Source organism: Plecotus auritus (assembly GCF_963455305.1).
Source record: "Plecotus auritus genome assembly, chromosome: 9".
In the NCBI taxonomy this organism is placed as follows: Eukaryota; Metazoa; Chordata; class Mammalia; order Chiroptera; family Vespertilionidae; genus Plecotus; species Plecotus auritus.
The window spans coordinates 69,935,100-69,950,186 of NC_137783.1; the positions used below are offsets into that span (position 1 = coordinate 69,935,100).

The 15,087-nt window shown below is 54.4% G+C and overlaps 1 protein-coding gene across 1 annotated transcript in view; it reads left to right on the plus strand.

Annotated features, from left to right (window-relative positions):
• JAML (junction adhesion molecule like) overlaps positions 1-13,194 on the plus strand; it is a 37,789-nt gene extending 24,595 nt beyond the window's left edge. Inside the window, exons 5-10 of the mRNA XM_080642921.1 lie at positions 2,505-2,617; positions 4,965-5,202; positions 7,921-8,059; positions 9,133-9,193; positions 10,582-10,668; positions 12,728-13,194. Of these exons, the coding sequence (XP_080499047.1) occupies positions 2,505-2,617; positions 4,965-5,202; positions 7,921-8,059; positions 9,133-9,193; positions 10,582-10,668; positions 12,728-12,811 (722 nt within the window). The 3' untranslated portion in view covers positions 12,812-13,194. The remainder of the gene's footprint in view (positions 1-2,504; positions 2,618-4,964; positions 5,203-7,920; positions 8,060-9,132; positions 9,194-10,581; positions 10,669-12,727) is intronic.
• The last annotated feature ends 1,893 nt before the right edge of the window (positions 13,195-15,087 follow it).

Genomic DNA, 15,087 nt, shown 5'->3' on the forward strand with positions numbered 1-15,087 from the left:
TTTGTCGCCTGACCGGCACAGAGGGAGCGATCAACAAATGCCTATGGATGAATGAGATTCTTGAATGTGCCCCTCACGAGTTTGTCGTCTGAAAACTGGAGTTGTAGACGGTAGCTTCTGGCCTCTCTCCTAATTTATTTATTTATTTTCTTTACTTTTCTTCAATTGTCATTTTTCCCTTGATGCCCAAGCTGTGACCCTCTGAGAAGAGGGCAGCAATCAGCCGCCTGTGCTCCCTGGGATTGCCGTGGGGCCGTGGCTCTCTGCTTTGTCTTCTGATGCCACGCCAAACACGTGTCCACACAGTGTGGCCCACAAAACGGGGCCTCTTCCTGTTTAGAAGAAACGCGGAGGGAACGAACCAAAAGGAGCGGATTTCAGGCGTTGAATCTATCCATGCAGCTGGGACAATTGTAGGGTAGTTAGGTGTTCCCCAGAGTTTGTGTCTGCTTTTCCCTCTCGCCCGAGTGGGAGTAGATCCAGCTCCTGGGGGAGGCGGTCCTCTCCCCTATGACAGTTCCTCTGTGCAGGGCTCTGATTCTCTCCACCAAGTCACCCTTCAGCTTATAATTTTCCCGATTCTAGTTCTTTAGTTCTTTTTTTCACAGTGCTCATTTAAACACTACAGACAATATTCTTACAAATAAAACAATACCAATTCCTGTTTGGCTGCTCTGGGGTGGTCATCCATCCGCTCTCAGGTGTGGAGTGAGGGAGTGGGAAGCTGGGTGTGGGCCCACTCAGGCGGCTCTGGGCTGCCTGGTGTTCCTGGTGGCTCTGGTCTCATTCATCCTCTGTGCATGGGGAGGGTCAGATTGAGCAGCTCCAAGTATTGTAATGCCCAGTCACAGGCTATGCACGGGGTGCCTCCCACATGCCTGCTGCATTGGGAGGACTCAGAGGGTTCATTATTATTACTGCCTTTAAAAAACAGAGTTCAGTTTTAAAAAATATACACATTTTTATTATTGATTTCAGAGAGGAAGGGCAAGTGAGAGAGAGAGAGAGAGAAACATTAATGATCAGAGAGAATCATGGATCGGCTGCCTCCTGCACGCTCCACACTGGGGATCAAGCCCATACCCCTGGCATGTGCCCTGACTGGGAATCGAGCTGAGACCTCCTGGTTCATAGATCGACTGAACCATGGAGCCACACCAGCCAGGCTAGAGTTCAGTTTGTAATGCATTGCTGGAATTCGAGGGCGTTCCCTCCTCTCCGGGTATTCTTTGGAGTAAATTTTCATGACTTTCAAAACAATTTCCTCTGTAGAGTTTCGAGTTCATAATATTTTCTTTTGCTTCCCTCCCATTCTGCCTTTGTCCTGCTGGGCAGGAAGCTCGTTCTCTGGGGAAACGTGGGGGTGAAAGGTCGGCCTGTGCACTGTTTGCTCCTTCCTGAACTTCGCCTAGTGATCTTTGGAAGGAGCTTTGTCCAGTGAAGACCTAGGCTCATGCCTCCCTGAACACCACCTTCCTGTCCCTTTCTGCATTGGCTTTGTGCTTGATTTGTGCAGAGCAGCATTGAAAAATCAGACACCTCTTCCTCATTGTTTTCTCTTCCAAGGGCCTCTCGCCGTGACTCATGCAGTACACACACGATGGGGTCAGCTGCTCACAGAATGAGCAGAAGAGGAGCCCAGGACTTGCAAAGCCAGAAGCAGGGGAAGGGGGAGCAGGTTGGGGTTTGGAACAGGGTGTGAAACAGAAACAACATCCAGAGGAAAATGACCTAATTAGTAAGGAGTCCTGTGACCTGCTCTGTAGCCAGAACTGTCGTAAGCAGGTCCTAAGGCAACTCGTAGAAAGGAAGGAAGTTGAGGAGAGCCACCTGCGACTCAGTTCTTCAGCAGGGTCCGGGGGTTGTCCTATATAATAAAAGGCTAATATGCAAATTGTCCCTTCAACCGGGAGTTCAACCAGGGGGCGGGGCCGCTGGCCAACTGCTTGCAGCCCACGCCCCCCACACCCCACCGCCAGCCTGGCCCAATCGGCCCTGATCAGGGCGGGCTGGCCAGACCCTCTCTGTGCATGGATTCATGCGCCAGGCCTCTAGTATATGTATAAGAATGAGAGTGCTGTACCTTCCCACTTCCTGTTTATGCGAAGCAGAGGTGGGGACCTCAGGAGGTGGACAGAGGTGTGGGCTTCAGGTTTCTTGTACGGTCTTCACTATGAACTTGGGGTGGAGTGGGGCCATGGGAGGGAGAAGGGAACTGAAGACCAGGAGGTGTTTGTTGTACGAAGACAACAGGACTTCCACCTTGATGTGCATGGGCGGCTGGAGGTCTCTCTTCCTTGGGAGCACTGTGTGGTATGAAGGGAGCTTCTGAATTCGTGTCCATATGGGACCATTGGGGCATCCGTGGAGAGGTTGTGTGTCGTGTTGGTTGGTAATGTTGATCTTACTGTAGAGGATCTTCAGCTAATATTATCTCTTCTAGAAGTCCTTTGGCCTCTATTGAGTATATCTTGGGTTTGACCTGATTTATCCTCTTATCCTAGAGCTCATGGTCCATGTGGGTGATTCAGCTCCAATGGGCTGTGCTTTCCAGAGCACGGAAGAGAAGCTCATGACCAAGGTCGACTGGATGTTCTCACCAGGGAAGCACGCCAAGGTAATGAGGAGGGACCGCCTCTGTGTGGTAGGAGCCGCTGGCTGACAGTATCAGGAGAGTGGGGGAATCCAGGCATCCGGTGCCATGTGGTGGCACACTGGGCCACTTGAGCTTTTTGGTGGGAAAAATAACTCTAATGAATATGATAAGATAAGGAAGAAGGAGCCCTGGCCGGTGTTGCTCAGTGGATAGAGCACCAGCCTGTGGACCAAAGGGTCCCAGGTTTGATTCCAGTCAAGGGCATGTACCTCGATTGCAGGCTTCTCCCCAGCCTGGGCCCTGGTCAGGGTACCTGCAGGAGGCAACCATTCAATGTGTCTCTCTGACATCGATGTTTCTCTCTGTCTTTCCCTCTCCCCTCCACTCTCTCTAAAAATCAATGGAAAATTATCCTCGGGTGAGGATTAAAAAAAAAAGATAATGAGGAAGAAGAAGGAGGGCGAGGAGGAGGAGGAGGAGGAGATGCATAACTTGTGTGGCAGTGGAGACTTGTATGAGGTGGTGTGTGTGAGGCATCTGCATGGCTCGGCCACTGCATATAGTTCCCCCCTCTCTTCTTCTCTTCGTAGAGTTCCTGGGAAAACAAGGCAGGGTTTCTGGGGCCCAGGCAGGAAAGCTATGGGCCAGAGAGAAGAACAATGACAACTGTACTCTTATGTAGGTTACTTTTGTGAGTTTTCTTCTGCGCTCCCTTGCCCCACTCATGTGGTGGAGAGAATCCCCCTGTCGTTACGGGGCTTCAGAGGCTGGGATTGTAGCTCCCAGGGGCCGGAGCAAGGAGTGGGTCCTGTGAACTCTGAAGGTGTAAAATAGCACATTCGTTCACAAGACCAGGGATGTCACTGTGGCGGGTGAGGTACTCCCAGGCCATGCTGTGTGGATGGTGGCTTCCCAAGGGCTTACTGTTAATATAAGTGAAGGTGGAAGCTTTATGCAAGTTTTAGCTTTGATAAACTAAGACAGAGGTCATACCTATAAATAGCCACTGAAATCACTGTTCCTCTCTGCTCTGAGGGGTCAGGAAGGGTGGCATCAAGTGGACATGGGGAAGTCCCTGTAGTTTCAGGCCACCGCTGGGAGCTTGTCACGCATTTACATGTCAGCCACCAGTGAGTCCCCATAGCACACAGGGCGAGAACTGGCATTCCCAGCTGTGAGTTTGCATCACAAGGGGCGAGGCCTTTTTATTCATCTTTGTGTCTGTACAGCCATCCCCGTTTCTTTTCTTAAAAGCTTTTAAAAATGTGAATGTTTATGTTCCTTACTTTAAAAATGCCAACACGTCCTCACTTAATGAGTATTTTTTTTGGCATCTGCTGCACAGTGAAAGCCCCGCCCTGACGGGGACCCACATCTGGGGGAGGAGCCACAGTCAGCTAATGCAGGAGCAGCCGCAACACATCAGTGAGAACAGCCCTGGAGGAGCCACAGGGTCCTGCTGCTACTTAAACAGGCCTCGGGAGGCCTCCCGAGCAGGTGACATTGGAGCAGGGGTTCCGAGGAAGGAAGGGACTGAGCCATGAGCATGTCTGGGGAGTGGTGTGTCCAGGTACACAGAGCAGCACATTCAAAGGCCCCGAGGCTGCGACTCAAGGGCAGCAAGGAGGTCAGTGAGGCTGGAGCGCAGTGACCCAAGTAGGTGAGAGAGCAGGTGGGAGATGGGCTCAGAGGAGAGGGCCCACGCTGAGTAGAAGTGCAGGTGCACTGCAGGGTGTGAGAGAGGAGAAACATGCTTTAACTTATATTTCTAATGACTCGTCTTCTGGGAGGGGACTGCTTGGGAGAAAGTGGGGAGACGAGTGAGGAAGCTCCTGGCAGGAGTCTGGGTGAGCAGTGGTCCTTGGCCCAGTGGCGAGTGGAGGAGGTGGGAAGGGGCTGGAGTTGAGGTGCCCGGAGGGCGCTGTGATGGGACTTGCTGCGATGTGAGTGGTGCCAGGAGGAGGGGGGCGAGGGTGCCTGGCAGGAGGTGCAGCCTGAGCCCTGAGGAAGGCACCGCTCACAGGCCGGATGGGGAAGGCCTGGGCGGGCGCCCGAAGCGCAGTGCTGGTCCTGCTCCCAGTTCCCGGGAAACCCACCTGGACACGTTGGCGAGAGTGAGGCTGGCTTTCCTTCTTTGTCCTGGAGAAGAGTGAAAAGCGAAAGCCCCGTTCTCACTTCCTCATCCCTCTCTCCCGACGGAACGTTGTTCGTGATGTGGGAGTGTCCTTCCCAACACCACATGCACGCACATGCGTGTGTGTTTGCACCGTCCTTGCTGACAATACCTGTGCTGCTTACACATTCGGGGGCCTCCACCTCCCCCACCCACCCACCTGGCAAGCTCACGCATTTTATCTTTTCCCTCTAGGAGGAGGTAGTGTTGCACTATTACGCCAAACGCAGAGGACCTGCGGGGTACTCCCAGAGCGGGGGCCGCTTCCGGAACCGCGTCACGCTGGTGGGGGACACAGCGCACAACGACGGCTCCGTCCTGCTCCAAGGAGTGAGGGAATCCGACACAGGAAGCTACACCTGCAGCATCCATCTGGGGGACCTTACTTTCAGGAAAACCTTTGTGCTGCACGTGATTCAGAGAGAGCCCCGAAGTGTGTAACACGTGGCTGGGAGTGGGAGGGATCCTGTGGCTGGATAGCATGACCAGGACTAGCGAGGCCCGGGAGGCCTGCAGGTGCAAAAGGTCAGGAGGCATCACTCTCAGGTGCTGACCCCGTGCTGGCACGGCCCTGAGGCTGGTGACTCTTTAAATGTGTGGCCCTGGGCAGCTTGGTGGCCTCACCCTGGTTCTGGCCTTGCCGGTGGGTCATTGTAAAGGTGCCAGTATGTTCAGGGAGCCTGGCCCTCTGCCAGACCTCCCCATGGCCAGCGCAGTCTGCCTGCTTAAAGGTCTGGGACGCAGATTGCCTGGAGTTGAAGTTCAGACCATTTGACTGTGTGCTCTGGGATGGAGGGTGAAGGGACCCTGAGATGGTGGGAGCAGCAAAGAACAGAGAGACAGGAAGGCACCAGACCAGAAGTAGGTGGAGGTTTCTGATCAAAGGCGCTGTGTTCTGGGAAACAGCAGGGAGGCTGGTGTGGAGGAGGACAAAGGCTCGGCTGTGTTGACTGAGAGGTTGCTAAGTGAGGGTTAGAGTTAAACCTTAACCCAGTTAGCAGCCAGGATGTGGCTGTGGAGTCTGCATTGCACCAGGGCCCTCAGGGCTTGGCTGTGGTTGGCTGAAGGGGGGTTGGGGGCAGGATGGAGCTTACCTTGATGCCCTGGCCTGGGACTTAAGTCTATGGAGGCACCTTCTTGTCTGTAGCAAAGAATCCCAGCTGCAGAGGGAAGCAGGACAGAGGCTTTCTTCACCCTCCGAAATCTTATCCCAACCTCACAGACAAAAGACTGGCCACAGTGGGAGCTCGTTCACCTTCCAAGCCCTCCCCCACAGCGGCTCAGTCGCCTCGCCGCCCTCTGGCCCCTGCCCTGCCATTCAGCCCTGCGTGCAGGTGCTTCCCCTGCTCCTTCCCACACACTGTCAGTGGTTCCTAACGTTCAGTAAATAAACTTGCTCACCTCTCCTCTTATCTCACGTTCTTGTCTGCTTAGCTCTTATCCTATGGCTTTCTTCTTTCTTTTGTTAATCCTCACCCAAGGATATTTTTCCATTGATTTTTAGAGAGAGAGGAAGAGAGAAATATCGATGTGAGAGAAATACATTGATTGGTTGCCCCCTGCAAGCCCCCAACCAGGGCCCAGGCCGGGGAGGAGCCTGCAACCGAGTTACATGCCCTTGACCGGAATCGAACCCGGGACCCTTCGGTCCGCAGGATGCTGCTCTATCCACTGAGCCACACCGGCCAGGGCACTTTCTTTTTCCTAAAACAGCTTTATTGAGATAAGAAAACAGCGCACCCACTTAGGTGCACAGCTCAGTGGTGCTGGGTGTGTGCAGAGTTGTGCAGCCTTGACCACATCAGGTGTGTGGTTTGACGTAGCCAGATGTTGGCTGCAGGGCCGCGTGTGGCGTCTCTCATCTCACTTCCCATCGTCTTGTTCCTCCACACACCGCATTCTGGTGGCTGCTGCTGCCTCGCTCGGTTTTCCCAGCGGCACTTGCACATCCCGCCTCCTTTCCTCAGTGGGATGGGATGCCACACACTCTGTGTGGGACACAGTCTGTCCATCTCTGTAGAGCTGTATGCGGTCCACCCCAATGCCCCCCAAGTCCTTCAAATACAAGACATCCAGCCGCGGACACCTCTTCCCAGCCCACCTCCTCCACCTCACCCATCAACTCACTCGCGCCCATCGCCTCCACTAGCACCCATCGCCTCTACTAGCACCCCCCGCCCCCCAGCGAACAGCACCCCCTACCCCTTGTGCTCGCTGCTGCCCGTTCCCAGGACCCCGTCTAACTGATGAACGGTCCTGTTGTTTCTGTGCCTGACTCTGGATCTGCCTTCTTCCCAGTCCATCCCCACTGCCTTCGTGCTGGTGTCTTTATCTCTGTCTTGAACTCAGGCCTCTGACTGGTCTCTGCTCTCATGCTTGGCTGGGGCTCCCTCTTCCTGCAGCAGCCGATCCATCTTCCTCAGCCACAGGTCCCAGCACTCAGTCCCATCGTGATGACCTCTCAGCGCTTCTCCTGCCTCCAGGACAAAAGCCAGATCCTGTATTTGTGTGTATTTAGAATGAATCGAGGAAACGAGCGAAGGGCACCCTGTGCGGGAAAGTGCCTCCGAAGGCCTCACGTGGTGTCCTGACCGTGGGGCTGAGCTTTGTAGCATAGAGCCTTTTGAAAAGAATCACTTTCACTCAGCCGCCATGGCTCAGTGGTTGAGCATCGACCTATGAACCAGGAGGTCACAGTTTGATTCCCAGTCAGGGTACATGCTCAGGTTGCGGGCTGATCCCCAGTCAGGAGGCAGCCGATCCATGATTCTCTCATCATTGATGTTTCTCTCTCTCTTTCCCTCTCTGAAATCAATAAAATATATTTAAAAAAACAATCACTTTCCCGTAGAAAGATCAGTAGCCTCTAGGAATCTGTTATGTCAACGTCATTTGTGATCCAAGTTTTAAGATAGAATTGTTAATGCAAAAGGGGACTCTAGGTGAGGTGCCGCCTCTTCTCCTGCCACCGTACGCAAGGGCATCAGACTTCGGTTCTCAATCTACAGGGACAGCAGGAGTCCTAGTGCTTCAACATGGAGTGGAGTCAGCCTTCTCCCCCACTTCCTGCCTGGCTGTGGCTGCTGTGCCTATAACCGGGGGTCTCAGCCCTTTCCTGTGACACTGAGGCCCCCATTGCTTCCTCCCCCAGCGCTGGTGACTGCTGTGGCCCGCAGACCCGAGGTCCTGGGCGGTACCCAGCTGGTGATCATCGTGGGCATCGTCTGCGCCACTGTCCTGCTGCTTCCGGTGCTCATCTTGACTGCAAGGAGGATCCAGGGGAGTAAGAGGTACAGGCTGCTCTTGCCTGAGATGGGCTGGTGGTGCCAGGCTGCTTCTACCCGAGGGGGAGGGAAGACCGGCCCCAGAAGGGCTGTTTCAGAAGGGAACATCCTCTGTGCACGATGTGGTATCAGATGCCCTTGGCATAGTGACCCGCCCCTTGCTCCCGAGGCCCGTGTGCATTCCCACACCCGCCTCCTTTGTGTTGGTGTTTTACAAAGACTAGCAGCTCCTTTACAAAAGGTGGTCTAGGTGCAGCATAATTAAGAGTCTAAATCTTGCCCGGCCAGTGAGGCTTAGTGGTTGAGCATCGACCTATGAACCAGGAGGTCATAGTTCGATTCCCAGTCAGGGCACATGCCAGGTTTGTGGGCTCAATGCCTAGTAAGGGGCATGCAGGAGGCAGCCAATTGATGATTCTCTCTCATTGATGTTTCTATTTCTCTCTACCTCTCCCTTCCTCTCTGAAATCAATAAAAACATATTTAAAAAACTTTGTAAAGAGTATAAATCTTAAGCACAAACTATAATGGTGCCGTTCAATGCCTGAGATAAACTATTTAAAAAAATTTTTTTTTATTGATTTTTAGAGAGAAAGAGAGGGAGAGAGTGAAAATAGAAAATAGGCCAAAATAGAAAAAAAAGTGTCTTCAATGGCAAATGCAGAAGGCAAATGGCCAAGACATCAAAGGCCAAGGAGTGGGAAGGGGCCAGAGCACACAGTGGGGTGCTTGTGGGGTGATTCGACTGGGCCTTTGACCTGCTGTCTCGCTGGCCCTGCCTCCCCTGCCGGCCCAGAAGCACTGCCTGGTCCGGGGAGATGAGCAAGTTACCCGTGGCCCAACTCTGCATCCATGACCTGTCACAGACAGAAAGCCAGGGTGACAGGCGACATGGGAGCTGCTGCCCAGCCCTCAGGTCTCCCGCATGCTCTCTGCTCGCCGGGAGGCGCCGCGGGCTTCGGGTGAGCTGGGAGGAGTCCAGGGAGAACAGCCCTGCTCTGGTGCCTCTTCCCCAAGTGCCAAGAGCACCTGGACTGGCCAGTCCTGGCCGCTAACCGCCTGCATCTCCTGCCTTGCAGTTCCGGGACGTCCAGGGCCCTAGTGAAGAGCCTGGAGGACAGGGACAGGGCTCGCCCCGAGGTAAGAGGAGGCTCTGCCACTTGGCTGTTCCCCGCAAGGCCAGGTGAGCCCTGTGCCTCTCAGGGCGGCAGCGTCCTCACTCATCCTGTGTCTCAGCACGTGGGCCAGCGGCTGGCGCAGAGCCCGGCTCAGGCCTCTCACCACTGGACTAACGCCCCCGGGGGCGGGCAGCTGGGCCGCCCAGTGTGTGAGCATGTCTGGGGGGGCTTGAGCAGGGAGCACTGGACCCCGGGCCAGACAGTCTCAGTGCGGGCCCGGCCCTGCGCCCTCCCTGAGCATGTTTGCTCATCAGTAAAAGCAGGACCAGGGCCCCCGGACCCGCCCTGCATGGGCTCAGGTCTCGGGGTGACGCGCAGGCACTTCCTAACGCACGAGGCTCTGCGCACAGGAGGCGGAATCAGGGCGCATTGGGGAGTGTCTGGGGAGCCCCACCTAAGGGGAAAATGCAGGCCCGTTAGACAGCGAGGACCATCAGCCCTTTTCCTCCGTGTTCGCTGTAACGGCTGTAATGGCTACAGCCAGGGGCTGAGAAATGGACTCGTTCCTTTGAGCTCCTTCTTCTTTCTTTCTTTTTTAAACTTTTAGACCCCCTTTGGGATGTGGCCTTCCCATCTTTGGTCTGTGTGGGCCCGGGAGTGGGGTTTCCTCACAGTGCAGGGGCCTCCAGAGCCCCAGAGTCTCCCATCGGATGACGCTGCTTCCCCAAGTAAAGATGGAAATGGGCATCGCCAGGTGCCTCCAGCCTCCCGGTGAGGCTCTGAGAGGTCATCCCGCCACAAAGCCTCCGAGAGGCTGATGGCAGGTCAGTGGCTGGCTGGTGCCGGCCTCCTCCCAGGACTGAGGAGGAGGTAACCACGGAGCAGATCCAATTTGGCGAGAGAAGGATTCGGGCTGCTTCCTAATGCCATCAAACAAAGACTGCTTGGCAAAGAATTTGGTTCCTAAGATAGGGCTCTTTGCTGATGAGTTAATTCTCTGGAACATTGATGATGGAATTATCGTTATTGATGGTAATTCTCTAGCTTTCAGTAACCTCTGCGCCTGCCCATGTGGATGGCTGATGCCATGTGAATCGTAGCAGGTGGCCTTTTCTCTGTCATAGAACCACTGAGCCCAGTGGGGGTGGCTCAGCAATTGAGTATCAACCCAGGAACCAAGAGGTCAGGGTTCAATTCCAGTCAGGGCACATGCCCCAGTTGCAGGCTCGATCCCCAGTGTGGGTGTGCCTGAGGCAGCCGATCAATGATTCTCTCTCATCATTGATGTTTCTATCTCTCTCCGTCTCCTTCTCCCTCTCCCTCTCCCTTCCTCTCTGAAATCAATACAAATATATATTTAAAAAGTAGAACCGCTGATTTTCAGGAATGTTTTACCATTTTCTCCTATAGAATCATTTTTACTCCTCAATCACCATGCGGGAGGTGACCAAGGAAGAAGAACCAAGTGACAGATCAGAGGCCACCTACATGACCATGGTGAGGAGGGGCCAGGTGTCTGGAGGTGGAGGACCTGGGGGGGAAGGTACAGCTGGGACCTGGGGGGAGGATTATGGGGGAGGATATGGCCCAGGACCTGGGAGGGGGGAGGAAATGGGGGAGGAGATGGCCAGGACTTGGAGGGGTGGGATACAGCTGGGACCTGGTGGGGAGCTGCTGAGGTCAGAGTCTTCTAAGTGGCAGGGAAGTCAGATGTTGAAGCTCTGCCAGGTAGAAGACTCATTCCAAGGTGCCTTCACACCCAGCCTTGAGTACTAGGGGCATGAAGGCCAGAGGTGATGGATTTTAGGGGTGAAGAGGGGCCTCCTTCAATGTGGGATGACAGGGTGCCTCTGCCCCATCAGTAGGGCCTGATAAAGAGGGCACCATGGGTCCTTGCTTAGGCCCTATGTGAGGTTAAATACCTAATAAGGGGGCACCATTGATCCTTGGACAGTGCTGTTGCAAGGGCAGACTCGCAGATAGCAGGCAGGCACACAGCGCTGTTGGCTGGGGAGGCGGAGGGTCTTGAGGGGGATTGAGAGAAAAGAAGAGAATCATGGCCATGGGAGCAGTGTGGCGATGCCGGGGAGGGTGGGTGGAGATGGAGGAGGACAGAGGGGATGGAGGGCAATGGAAAACAGATGCTTTCCAAAAGGTCTCTCCCAACTCCTAGGTTCCTTTATTCTAAGAGTGACTTCTTACGCGCTGGCCTAACCTAACTGCCGGGAAGGCTGGTTCCTTCTCGTGCTTGGCTCAGTTCCCCAGGGGAGCATAGCAGCTGGAGGAGGCACCTGGGGTGCCGGGGCAGGGCAGGACAGAAGGGTGAGCGTCAGGACAGGCGGCTGCTTGTGGACTAATCATAGGCCCAGGCCCCAGGAGCGCAGATTCCACTGTGCAGCGGGTGATGGCTCCTGCGCTTCCTGCTGACCTGGGGCTGAGGACACATGACTCCCCGAGGACACAGCCTGGGAGGCTCTCCAGGGACATGAGGTCAGGGCCTGGCCTGGTGCCGCCTGCTGGAACAGGAGCTCCTCTCTGGAGCTGTAGTCGGATATAGTCACCCCCCTCGGCCCCCACGGCCGTGTGATCTGCCGTGTGGTCTGCAGGGACCTCCAGCCCAGCTGCCCTGAGACCTGCTGACGCAGCCGCCCTGGCTCCTGCCCTGCGGGCCCGGGGTTCGCAGAGGCTGTGAGGTAGAGAAGGAGGGGGGTGCGAGTTGTCTTCGAAGCTCCTTGCCCAGGTTCAGTGGTAGGTGCTTCTAATTTATTCTCTTATTTTTTTACTTTTACTTTTATCACCCGAGGATATTTCCCCATTGATTTTTAGAAAGAGTAGATGGAAGAGAGACATAGAGAGAAACACCGATGGATTGGTTGCCTTCCGATGCCCCTGAGCAGGGCCAGGAGCCTGTGACCGAGGTGTGTGCCCTTGACCGGAATCGAACCCGGGACCCTTCAGTCCACAGGCTGATGCTCTATCCACTGAGCCAAACCAGCTAGAGTGGTGGCTTATAATTTAAACTCTGCAGGAAATAGCACCTCTGTCCTCTTAAAATGGGCCGCCAACTCCCAGGCCTCAGGGCTGGCAGGTTATTGTACAGCATCTGCACCCAATGCAACAAGCTCGTGGTGGATCCCGCCTGGGGCCACTTGTGTGGACCTGGGGGGAGGAGCAGGGGTAACACAGGACCTTTGATTTTTGTGTTGAGTTGATTTAGATGAAGGGGCCGCATACTGTGCCCCTTTCTCAGCTTGTACAGCAAAGTGGCTAAGTCATAGCTTTGGAGCTGGGCTGACCTACGGGTCCAAATCCTGACTCTGACTTAGAAGCGAGGTGACCTTGGGCAGGTAACTTAGCATCTCTGAGCCTCAGTTTTCTCATCCTTAAAATGGTAATACTATTACCTACTTCCCGGGTGGTGAGAATCAAAAGAGATAGTACACATGACATTCAGAATGGGGCCAGATGGGCAGAAAGAACTCAGTGCATGGTGACTGTTCAGATTGAAATACGTTTCACAAACATGCTTTGTGCTGCTTTCTTCCTTTCCCGGCAGCGCCCAGTGTGGCCTTCAGTGCCGAGTAACCCACCTGAGAAAAAGTGGGCCAAGGGAGGGCCCCACACAGGGCAAGCCTTTTAAGAAGAGAGTCCCCTCACCTTCAGGAGGCAGAGGAGCACCTGTGTGGCCGGTCCCTGTGCCAGCCATGCAGACCCCTCTCCCAGCTGTCCTGCCTCCCTGGCTGGTCAGAGGCTGAAGATGGGGGTTTCGGAGCCTGGCAGGAGGATGGGGCACCTCTGGACCCAGGCCCCGATGGGGGAAGCACGGACATGGGCCCTCTGGAGCAGACCCTGGCCCTGGGACCCTGGCTGAGCTGCCCAGCTGCACCAAGCACCCCATCCGGGCAATCCCTCAGGTTGGATGGCATCTTTGTGGATGTGTTCCTGGGAAGAATCGCAGTGAAAACCAACCCGAATGTTTCCTTTGGCACATCGTCCCTAAATAAATGTGATCTGTGGATGTCATCCTGTCGTCGTTCTCTGGCTGGGGGCGAGAGGAGTGGAACTCTTGGATCAGCTGAGGGGACTGAGAAAGTTTTGGAGGGTTGGAAGTGGGGTATGAATACACCTCTAGGATTTAAGCCAGCACTTCTTTAAAAAAAAATTATACACACACACACACACACACACTGAGTGGCCAGATTATTATGATCTCTGAATGCATAATAATCTGGCCACTCAGTGTATATCCTATATAATAAAAGGCTAATATGCAAATTGTCCCCTCAACCAGGAGTTCAACCAGCAGGCAGGCAGGCCAGCCAACCACCCATGTCCCCTCCCACTGGCTCAACCACTGAGCCACGCCAGCTGGGCGGACCAGTGCTCCTAACTCTGGCTGGGTTCAGAGTGGCTGGTGGCTCTGCGGAGCCTCACAGAGGCTCCCGAAAGTCCCGGGTGGAGTGTGGACATTTCTTTGTCTTTTTCAGAAGCGACACTCACAGGTTGCCAAGGTAAATAGCCATCGACTTAACTCTTGGTCTGAAATGCGAGGTTCCTATACCTTTTGGTTACCATTAGAAGGTTCACTATGGTTAGTTTTTAAAATCTCTGGTTCTGGGCTCTGATTTCTAGCCTGGGCTCAGCTCATGTCCCCTGGGCCTCTCCTCGTCCTCTGTGTCCTGTCCTCCCCTTGGGCTATCAGGGCAGGTAGAGACGTGCGTGCTTCTCTACTGCTGGTGCAAGTTCGAGTGGAGCTGCATTTTTCAAACCTTCCTCTAACTCTCACCATCAGGACCCTCTCGTCACCACCGACTAGTAATGCCTCTCTTTCCCGGCTGTTCTGGGGTCTCCACTTGGAGGCCTGTGGCCTATTTTTGCTCTTGCTCAGCCATGGCTAACGGTCATTAAATATTGTCTTCTTGCCCCGGCCAGTTTGGCTCTGCCTAGAGCGTTGGCCTGCCGACCGCAGGGTCCCAGGTTGGATTCTGACTGGTCAAGGGCGTGTACCTCGGTTGCAGGTTCCTGGTCAGGGCTCATATAGGAGGCAACCAATCGATCGATGTGTTACCCTCATATCGATGTTTCTCTCTGTCTTTCTCTCTCTCTAAAAATCAATGGAAAAATATCCTCGGGTGAGGATTACAAAAAATAAAAAATATTGTCTTCTTACCTTTAACTCTAAATGAGGACAGTGTCAATAATTTCACTATGTGTATTGAAGGCAATACCCTGAGGGGACACATGGTGACATGAGGAAGTGGCTTCCTTTCTGGGCTATTAAGCAATATGTTGTCCTGGCTAGGTGGCCCTTTTCTGCTTCCTCAAACCCTGGCTGCATAGGGTTAGTTGCAGGGGGTTGGGGGTGGGGGTGGGGGGACGGTGGTTTCACAACTGCTGCTCTGGGTCGAAGAGAGAATAACTGGGGTGAGAGCTGGTGGGGGTGGGGGGTGGGGGGGCGAGCAGCTACCCACAGGCTCCGCCCTGTGAGCACGCCCTCCAGGGTCTGACTTGCCCAGATTTCAATTTGATTCACTCAAAGTTTGGCTTTTATTCTGGGTTCAGCAGCTGTAACTGAGGAGGAGGAGGAGGAGCAAGCCCACTCCCCCCATCCTACCTCCCCACGAACCTCCTTCTTGTCCCAGGACGGAGTCAAGGTTAAGAGGAAGCCCACAGCTCTCAGCAATGAACCCTGCCTAAAACCAAAACTCCCTCAGGGGCCACGGGAAAGACCTGCCACCCCTTCGCACCTTCTCCAGGGATTGCCTATCACATGCAGGAGCCTGGCGGCCGAGGCGCAGGGAATGGGCTTTGTGGTCAAACGAGCCTAGTTCGAATCCTGCTCTCTCTTCAGCATTGCAGCGTTGACGTCAACTCTTGGAGGCTGTTCCCCTACACAGGCAGTGGGGGCTCGGGCAT